We start from the raw sequence: 10,483 nt of genomic DNA, 5'->3' as shown, positions 1-10,483 counted from the left end.
GCACCCCGGTGGGCCCACCTCATGACCACCTTCGCGTGGTTAGTTCCTGGGTGGGCTTGGACCATTGCCACAGCGGTGCTCGGTCCAAATTCTATGTTTGGAGTGGGCCTTTACTTGGTACTATCTTGTAGAATCTGCATTACGCTTTGCTTGATTGCGCATTTCGTTTATTTTCCACTTGTATTCAAATACTTATCCTGCAAAACATGTGGAACTATGTTAATAGTAAAGGCATATGTGTCGAAAGTATGTTTATTTCTCCTATTTTGGACTTTATTTGGTGGTCAGATTTGATTGATAGTGACCGCCAACAACCACATAAAAGCACAAAGAGTTGCCATCTCTGCCTCCATCTCCATTTTTCAGCCGCACCATCTCTCCTCTAGTTCCAAATCCTAGTCCCATGGCCTCCCTCTCCACTCTCTAGCCACCCCCTCTGTGACCCCGATTTGAACCCTAGGCACCATCGGCATAGCAGCTTGACTCCCTCTCCACTCTCCAGCCGCACCCTCCCTCATACATTTCTAAACCCTAGCCTCGACGATGGTACAAGCCAGATCCGAATCCCCTACTTCAGCTACCACTGGCCGACCAGATCTGAACCCTAGCCGAAGCTAGATCTGTTACCCCTTCATCAACGCCAGCCGCACCAGCTCCGCGACTACGATGACAAGATCGGATCTGAACATGGACACGGAGGAAGAGGTACCCAAATTCCTTTTATGATGTGTGCTCTACTGTAGAGGCTATTGATGGTCACTAAACACCCAATTTGACCATCAACATTCCACCCAAATCAAGGAAAAACAACATCACATGTGTTGTATTATGTTTATAATCCACCTAGTTCCACTTGTACTTGGAAAATTTATTTGTATGCAAGAAAAATCACAAAAATGGTCAAATAAGGAGAAAAGGAGGCAAGTGGACGTGGCAGGGGTGTCGTGGGCCCACATGCCATGTCGCCCGACCGTGGCCAACATCGGCCGATGGCCCCACCCCCCTTGCCACGTCATTGATCCTCGTGAAAGCCTCCCCACTGCTTCTCCAGCATTGATCCATGGTGGTTTGATCCAAAGGTGCACATTGAGCTCCCACGGATCGCCGGGTCCACTATAATACACTTAGAGGACCAAAACCGACCTCCAAACTACCTCACTAGCTAGGAAACTGACTTACCTACCATGCAATCACCATCCAGGAGTTATCTAGCACCGTTGGATGGTAAGGCAGTGGGATGGACGGTCGATCGATGGCCCTTGATGTTGCCCGATGGCCAAGTCAATCCAAACCTCCTTATCTTCACCTACAAGTACCCCCATGCCCTCTACACACTATAAAAGGGGTTGTGGTGCTCGGTGGATATCATCACTCAGCAACTCTCAAGCATTCCAAGTGTTCCAAGCTCTCTAGAGTAGTAGCTAGCTAGTAGTGAAAGAGAAGAGCGGAGCTCGCCCGGAGTTTAGAAGAGTCTTCTAGTCTGATATAGCTCCTCTTGTAATCTTTCTTTTAGCATTTACTTTATTTAGTACTTTACTTTGTCAAGTACTTTATTAAGTAATATAGCTCTGCTTAGTTCAAGTCCTGTCTTACTATTGTCTATCATTAGTGAGCTTAGGTGCTTGTCCTTTGGCATTTGCATCATTATTATCTTAGTGTTTAGTTTGTTCATCATTAGTACTTGTTCTACTATCTGGTTAGGGTGTTTTGATCTTATTTCACTGAAGCCCTGATCGAAATAGCGAGTTTATAGATTAAGCGTGGTGCTTAGGCTATATCTTGCCTGTAGGTATGGCTAGATCCCCGAATAGAATGTGGTAGTTGATAGGTGGTGACAGCCCCGTTCTTCCTCTGTATTCCACCACATAGGGTCTAGTTACTAAAACATAGGGCTTGTTGTGCTTCATGTTCGGTTAAATCCAACTCAAGTACGCCCCTCATACTAAGGACGATCTCACTATCATTAAGTTACTTTTGTTGCTTAAGATTACATACTCTACTTCTTACACTCAGCTACACTACACTTCTAGTTACCTCTGTCTATGTGATCGAAAACCCTTTTTATCTTTTTTCGTCCATCATCCATACTACACTCATCACCCCCATGTCGCTAAACCTACCTACCTAGTCTACCTAGCTACATTTCTCGACACGCCTAACCGCCTTCCTTTGGGAAAATATAAATTTGACACTCGATACTCACCGAGCGAAGTGCTACATGATAGTTTTGTGTGCTTGTGGAATCCCCTTTCCTATATACACACATATGAACCATCATCAACAGGCATTTCTAGTGCCGTTGTTGGGATATACTCCTAATAGTGATGTTAAGAAGTGTCAACAGAGGCTAAACCAAGGACATGTAGATAGCGATGGGGTTACATATTTCCTATAGTTGAGTTTAGCTAACATGTGCTTTATTGGATTAGTGACTTCCATATAAGCTGTAGTTACTAGTTAGGCGCTTATTTTCATACTCTTGCTCTGTTGTGTTGACATTCCGTAGAAGCTTTAGTTAATAAATGCCTTTTTAATCTAGAAAGATGGAAGAACTTGGAATACGTGTGGGCCCAAAACCTATGTCTCCAAAGGCAAAAAAGTCAAGCACAAAGGGTAGACACAGTGAAGATTTGGAATATATCCCTGAACCAGGGGAGGTAGTTGAGGGATTTGATGTTACAGATGAAACATAATTAGATTTAGAAGATGAGCCATCACCCCTAGCAATTGAGGTGCTTGTTCCATCTTGTATTTAGTTCAGAGGGGGGTAGGTAGCAATACAATGCTTTACTGTTTGGATAGCAATGCAATTTGTACATGCTTGTTGCTTAAGTTTGTATCTCCAATTTCAGTGTTTCGGGTCGAAGGAGCCATAGTGGAGGCTCTGCCAGTAGGACAAAAGGCAGCGCTACCATGAGTCTTGGGCGAAGGCACTCTAAGCGAGTGAATTCAACACGACTAGGAGAGTTTACTCATGGAGTTTGTACTCGAAGGGCTAAAGCTGGCAAAAGGGTGGAGGTATCAGCAATAGGTGAACATAATTCTCCATCACCACAGACACCTGTACCCAGGGATCAATTTAAACTTCATGAATTGACTAGAGACATTTGTCTGGATGGCACCCTACCTAGCCCTATGAGAGACTGCCCATGGCCAAATGATGATGGCCATGGCAAAGAGGAGCCCTCTGAGCTACCTAGCCCTATGAGAGACTGCCCACGGCCAGATAATGATAGCCATGCAGAAAAGGAGCCCTCTAAGCTACCTAGCCCTGTGAGAGACTGCCCATGGCTAGATGATGATAGCCATGCCGAAGAGGAGCCATCTAAGCAAACTCCCATCTCCACCCATCCATAGAACAATGAAAGTTGTCTAGGTTGGTATTACCTTATGGATGTCTATCAATCAATCCGCACTAGCTATTTCATATCCATGTTACTTTTCTAACAATCTAAATATATGAAAACTTTGTAGTACCATTGCCGAGAAGTGCGAGGAATCTAAAGCCTCGAACTCGTGGAATTTTGCTTGACAAATTGAGCAAATCAATGGGAGGATTGAGGATGCCCATCTCTATTGCTGAGGGGAACAGAAGGCCACATGATCCAGTGCAAGCTGCCAAGTTTGCCTCAGAGGCAGGTGTAGTAGTCAAGCATCAAATACCAATTTTGATGCATTGGAAACATTACAAGAAGCCCTCTGGTGTCATCCATTATAAAAATTTTGTGGAGACGCTAATTGTATGTATGGGTATCCTCTCTTGATATTTAACTCTGCTTTGAGCAACTTTAATGGATTTACTTTTCATTCACACTACTGCGTGTAGTCAAGGCTGGACATTGACAAGGCTCACCCACCAACACAAGAAGCTTGTCAGAATGTATTTCATTGTGGGGTATGGCAGGCACGCTATAGGTTGAAGCAAACCTATTTCAATGGCATCCCTACTGATCAGATCTGTATGACCTCTCCTATCCCGTCTATGAGCAATGCATAGTGGTGTGAACTTGTCGAGACCTGGTCTAGTGTTAAGAACAAGGTGTGTGTGAACCCATCGATTTTTTGTCTAGTCTTGCTATGGTCTACTTGTGCTGCAGTCTAACACAAATGAAGCTATAGGAAACATCTAAGATGAACAAGCGAAACCATGCAAAAGTGAAGTACCACTAGTCTACAAGATCTCGCTCCTATGTTGTCTAGCTGCAAACATTTATAAGTGATGGTTGTATTTTATTGTTACTCTTGCCTTTGTATAAATATAAACAGAAACTCATGTGCAATGTGAACAGAATGAGAACAAGAGGAAGGCCGCAAAACACGATCAAGGACTTGATGAACAACATGATGATCTAGGACTTGAACAACATGGTTGACCTGATGAAGATGTTAATAATGCTGTGGAAGTCTTTCAGGACATCCATACCAGTATGAAAAAGGGCATGAGCGATGCTGCAAGAGCAGCAGTTGTAAGTACCTTCATTTGCTTTCCTTGAAATCTACTAAACCCATTGCCATAAAAGAAGGAAACACAATAGGAGCCTAATGTGGCAACATCATTTAATTTTGTAATTGCAATTTACACCAATCAATATGGTACTTGTACATTGTGTTTATATAATCTCTATCAGCAGTAGGCTGCAAAAGGCCTATGCATTGTTCTTATGTAATCTCTATAAGTAGTAGGCTGAGAAAGTCCTATGCATTACTTGTTATGAATTAATCTCTTAGGTTTTTAATTGAAGTCCTCTTCCACTATCTGTAACCTAATGTTTTACTAATTGAATTTCACAGGAAGCTATGCAAACAGAACATGTTGCTGGTGGGCAACAACCAATGACTAGTGTTGATGTTGTTTCCAAGGTCCTCTGCCACTCCCAGGGCAAGCCCCCCTATTAGGCAAGCAGGAAAAACCTTTTTTGAAGAATGTCGGTATCCTAAGAAGCTCCACCAGAGCAGAGACATTGGCAAAGATGACACTTTGGGAGTAGCTTGCTGGTGAATAAGAAAGTATCGCTGCCCTCGTCGAACTAGTGGATGAACTGAAGAGTAAGACAGAAGAGTCTGAAAGGGAGTTTGAGGAATTCAAGAAATGACAACATGAGGAGTATAATAGGATCTGTAAGCAAGTCATGCGCTTAAGCTCTCCTGGTAATTAACTCTTAGTCTTCAACTCCTGCGGCTTGATGCGTTGAACATTTGTGGTCTGTTATGTGGACTCATGTGATGGTTTGTTGTGGTGATACTCTGTCGATAGAATATCGTCGGCAGTCCTCCGAGGGATATCCCACAAAGGTAGATTGATCGGCAGAGAAGCGTGTGATCAAGAACAAGAAGGCAATAGAGACACACGGGTTAGATAGGTTCAGGCCATCAGTATGACATAATACCCTACTCCTGTGGTCTGTTGGTTTGTATTAGCTATCGTATGATATTGTGTGAGTTTGGAGGGGGTCCCTGCCCACCTTATATAGTCCGGGGGCAAGGTTACAAGTCTGTGAGATCTAAGAGATAACCAGAAAGTAATAACAGATTACAGGAATCTTGGGATCATTCGTATCCTAATAGATCTTGTAATATCTTCAGGATATCTTCCCGATGTCTTGCGGGAGGCGCCGAGCAGAGTCATGCCCCGCAAGGCTTCATCTTGTGGGCTGGGCCGCCCCTACGGGCACAGCCCATGTGGTCTGCCATGGGTATCTGGGGTCATACCCCCCCACAGCTAGTCCTTGAGCGCCTTGTACCTATTGTGCAACGCTGTCTTGAGCTTGGCCCAGTAGGTGCGAACAAAGCCGAGCAGTCAAACTCATGGTTCGACCACCGTGATGAGTTGCCGAGCAGTTGTGAGCAGTTGTCGAGCAGCGTGAACCATCGCTGAGCAACATGAACCGAGCCATGCAGTATAACCTAAGTATGGCTTGCCATAAGGGTGTAAGGAGCTCAAGTTTAGAATCAAAAATTTCTTCGCAGTGGACCAAGTGTGCCCACTTAGAGCCCGACCACGAGAAAAGGAGATAGTCTTCTTCAACTTCAAGAGGCACGGAGTCTTCCAGAATAAAGCAAACACATTCACAGTGAGGTGAAGTGTGCCCACTTAGTCCCTGAGCCTGATAGTAGATGACGTAGTCATGTGGTGCCAGGGTCTAAAGTAGAAGAAAAATAGAAGACCAACCGAGCAGGTAGCTAGTCCTCGGACGTAGCTCCGAAAAGCACATTCACCGCAAGGTGAAGTGTGCCCACTTAGTCCCCAAGCCTGATAGTAGGTGACATGGTCATATGGTGCCAAGGTCAAAAATAGTAGTCAACTTGGAGAAAATAGAATCATAGAGAAAACACCGGAGTAATGACTGTACAATAGTAATTACTGAGCCGTAACGGTTGGCAGAGATGTCGACGAATATTCGGTGAGCTATAACAAATTGCAAAGATAAATCAGTGATACGGGCCAGGGTTGCACGAAGGCCTAGGTAACGGCCCACCTTCAGTTGCGGAGAATTCGGAAAAGCGCAAATCGCAGGAACGATTTTCCAAAAAACCTCGAATGTGAAAAGGTGGGGGAGTGCTTTATAACTATGCCGCCGCACCCTGTGCTCATACCTTTGCCCCTTTGCCATTTTATCTTCCTCCTCAGCCATCACATTTCTAGATTCACATCTACTCCTACTTCCGCTGCCAAACCCTAACCAAATCTGAGAGATGGCACCAAAGAAGGGAGCTGTGAAACCGAAGAAGATGAGCCCCCCTAGAAGGCGAGCACCGAAATCTAGCGTGACGAAGAGTGGGTGCTATCAAGAACGGGAGAGGCAGGTGTTCTGCCTAACCGTGTCATCGCCGGATGGTGGCCGGCCCTCAGTGAGCCCTTCCCCATGCCTCATATTGAGAAGTGGTGGTATTTGAGGATTATTTCTAGCGCGGGTTGAGATTTCCTGTTCATTCATTCCTGAGGGATCTGTTGGAGCTCTAGGTGGTTAGTCTATACAACCTCCACCCAAATACCATATTACACATATCTATCTTCATCTATTTCTATGAGGCGTATCTCAGAATCCTTCCACACTTCAATCTCTTCCATCACCTATTCTGGCTAAAGAAGAGAGGCGGTGGTGGTTCCAAGGTGGTCGGCGGAGTGTATCTTCAGCAACGCGATGGAATGGCAGGGGAATACCTTACTGTTCTGCTAAGCACTTCGCTAAAGGGGTGGAACACCAGGTGGTCTACATGCAATGTTTTCCTAAACGCTAAACGGTAAACAGTCGGTCACCTACCATTTAGCCATTATTCGGGCAAAACGTCCCATTAAATGGGCTAAACGGCCAATTAAACAGGGTAAACGGGTGATTAAACGGAAACGACACACCACTGTGTAGCGTTTACATGGTGTGTAAATGGGCTAAACGACCGTTTAGGCGAACAGTGTCTACATGAAGCAGAGCCACCCTACAGTCCACTGCAACGTCGACCACATACCGGAGAGCCAGAAGAGCTAGTCGGAGACGCCAAGCAGCACTGATATGGAGCAAGTGAGGGAGCTCCTTGGCTTAATAAAGGGCGTAAAGACCAATGGTGGATTAGTGGTGGCAAGCTTTATAGTGCGCCGTATCCAGCCCTGCAAGGAGAGGGCCCACCCCGCCTTTGAGTTCAAGGGGGAGACTGACGGTACCCAGGAGAGGTCGAAGATGCTGTCGAGGGATGCTGTATAGGAGCGGGCCGCAGAGCTGTTTGCTCCACTTGCCTCATTCAACTTGCTAGGGCAGACGAAACCCTTTCACTGCAAAAATCTACCTCCTTAGGTAAATATCTCAGTTGTGTGTTCCTGGTGCTTTTTTATCTTTTGTCATTCCCGAGTAGTTGACTAATTTACTCATGTGAAGATCCATTCGCAAGAAAGAGCGGTGTACTTCTTGGGTGTGCCAAGGAGTGATTGGTCAAAGGGAGTAGTCACCCGGCCACTGCCACTGCCTGAGGAGGAAGCCATCAGCATCTCATCGAAGAGTCCATCCCCGGTGTCGGAGAAAATCCAGGGGAAGAGGGCAGCGGCAGATGAGCCGACCCGGAAGAAGAGAAAGACGGCGGGTGCCACTCCCCTTAAGCCGGGCGACATCTCACTTAGTGGTGACTAGACCACTCGAACATGAAGGACCATGGTGTTTGAGTGGTCGGATGACAACGAAGTTCTGGTTGCTCCTCCACCAAGCACGAAGGCGCCTCCGCGCAGCACACACATGGAGGAACAGTTGATGGGAGGGGAGGAAGTTCCCCAACAATAGGCGATGGGAGTCCCCGAGCAGTAGGTAAGGGGAGCCTTGGAGCAGTGAGCAAAGGAAGTCCCCAAGCAGCAGGCGAGGGGAGCCCCAGAGCAGCGGGCGGAGGAAGTCCCCGAGCAGCAAGCGAGGGGAGCCCCAGAGTGGTGGGCGGAGGAAGTCCCCGAGCAGCAGGCGAGGGGAGCCCCGGAGCGGCGGGCGGAGGAAAGGCCGACAGCAGAGACCGCGGGACCTCCACCCTAAGACACAGGCATCGACCCCAAGGCCACGACCAGGGGCTTAGGTAGGCAGCGCCGGTTCAATAAATTATATTGGCAGACCAAACCATCAGTATCCTTGCCTTGGAGTTACTTTGTCATCATTCCTTAGTTTTTTTTGGCGACCGACAAGTTGTTCTGATGTAGTGCAAGGCCTGCGAAGGATCCGACCCTGCCTGTCTAGACTGTCGAGCAACCGAAGGCTGGTCCTGGAGCAGAGGAGGTGGCGGTAGACCCCATTCCAGAGTCCCTGGGTGCTCGGCTATCTATGGAGGAGTCAACCGCCGCTACTGGTGAACTTGGTGGTGGCAAATCGTTGGCACCAATGGCGGACAGGTCAGCGACGGTGCCCGGGGCAACGGCGGAAACCGCCGGGTCATCAAGGGCGAATGCGAGGGATGTCGATGCCGCACCTGAGTCTGGGGCGGCGAAGCCGGTCATGCCCAAGGAGCAGATGACGCCCCCCTGAGGCATCACAGAGCGTGGTTGGACCTGCTGTCCAGCCACGGAACCCCCCGGTGGTGGCTCCAGCCACAGCGGAGGAGGACGAGGTGGATGAGATCGAATGTGAGGAGTCTCGACCCTTGGCCATCTGAATCCTCTGTAGACACGGCAACGAGGTGGTGGTGTCGAGGAGGGGGACACCACCAGGGAGATGAGGAGACTGAAGTCCGCCCTTGCTAGAGTGATGAAGCAAATCAAGGTCAGTGCTGCATCTAGAATCCTTATCTTTGATGTTGGAGATTGGACTTCATCATTGCCATTGTGCGCTTGTAGGGGATAACTTGGACTGTCGAGCAGCACCAACAGCTGAACAAAAGTATGGAGCCCCTCACCGAGGAAAATGAAAAACTCAAGGAGGCAATGAACCTTATGGAGAAAAACATCCAAAGGGCCCAGCGCGAGCAAGACCTTGCTGAGTCCAATGCACGGGACCTAGAGTACCAGAAGGGCGTCCTATCTGAGCAGCTAGCGGCTATGTCTGAACAGCTGCGTGGCAAGTCTGAGCGGCTTGCAAGTGCTTCCATGCAACTGGAGCAGAAGTCTGAGCAGCTCAGAAGCGTATCCGAGCAGAAAGCAGGTACGATATATCAGCGAATGTGCTTTGTATTGCTGAATAGCTATATCTTTAGCGATGGCTGTTGTGCTTGTAGAGCAAGATGCGGTGCTCGACCAGCTATGCCAAGCCATCGAACAACTCCGAGAGGAGAAGATGAAGGAGACAGGGCGAGTAGACAAACTGGCCGAGGAGTCGAACAGTGAGTACTTCCTAGTCGGAGTTACTGCTGAAGTAGTTTCCTTGCTTGATGGAATCTTGTAATGCTTGTAGACTACCGTCAGAGGGTCAAGGCATAGTTTGATGTGCTGGTGCAGGAGGCTAGGATCCAATGAGAGAAGTTCGATGCCATAGTCGCTAGAATTAAACCGGTGCTCGACTGCGTTGACCTGGAGGCGGCTCCTCAGCCCAACGGCAGGCCGTCGCATTCAGACACTATCATCCAAAGGTGTAAGGCGGCATGGGAGAGCTTCAACTGTGACGCCGTTGTTACCGCCATTACTCATGCCCTTGCGGTAGTTTGGTCCCACTATCAATTCGTTGACCTTCAGGCAATAGGGGCCAGATTCGCCGAAGGGATGGGCGAGGCAGAGACCCAGCAGTTGGAGGATGAGGTGGATGATGTGGCAAAAAAGTTGGCCGATGACCTAGACCAGTTCGGTGAGGCAGATGGTGATGGTGGAGCTCGATGATCTGCTCAGAGAGTATTATCTGTAACATCTGGAGAGGATAGTTAGAATGTGTGAGGGCGCAGAAAACATTTATGTATTTGTATAAATGTTATAAAGTGCATGTTTATGCAGCTTGCTGGTATTTGTGGTGAAAAATCATTGTAGTAATAACCCTAAAGCAATTATACGTAGTATAAGTAGTGTCCGAGCAGTTAGTTCGTTACTGAACTCTTTGGCCTT

General features: G+C 47.6%; 1 protein-coding gene across 1 annotated transcript; it reads left to right on the top strand.

Annotated features, from left to right (window-relative positions):
- The first annotated feature begins 9,170 nt into the window (after positions 1-9,170).
- LOC136469782 (uncharacterized) lies at positions 9,171-9,836 on the top strand. The gene is made up of 3 exons (XM_066467847.1): positions 9,171-9,218; positions 9,293-9,596; positions 9,670-9,836. Exons 1-3 carry the CDS (start codon positions 9,171-9,173, stop codon positions 9,834-9,836), a joined length of 519 nt encoding a protein of 172 aa, XP_066323944.1.
- Positions 9,837-10,483: the final 647 nt, after the last annotated feature.

This window comes from Miscanthus floridulus, chromosome 8 (assembly GCF_019320115.1).
Source record: "Miscanthus floridulus cultivar M001 chromosome 8, ASM1932011v1, whole genome shotgun sequence".
NCBI lineage: Eukaryota > Viridiplantae > Streptophyta > Magnoliopsida > Poales > Poaceae > Miscanthus > Miscanthus floridulus.
Note: the sequence above shows the minus strand (reverse complement) of the source record. Positions and strands in the feature narration are given on the sequence as shown.

What these genes read in the sequence shown, in the direction of transcription:
- LOC136469782 (XM_066467847.1), top strand. Translation starts at nt 9,171, where the DNA reads ATGAGGAGACTGAAGTCCGCCCTTGCTAGAGTGATGAAGCAAATCAAG. An exon ending in GAGTGATGAAGCAAATCAAG is followed by an intron (nt 9,219 to 9,292) that starts GTCAGTGCTGCA and finishes GTGCGCTTGTAG; the next exon opens with GGGATAACTTGGACTGTCGA. An exon ending in CGTATCCGAGCAGAAAGCAG is followed by an intron (nt 9,597 to 9,669) that starts GTACGATATATC and finishes TTGTGCTTGTAG; the next exon opens with AGCAAGATGCGGTGCTCGAC.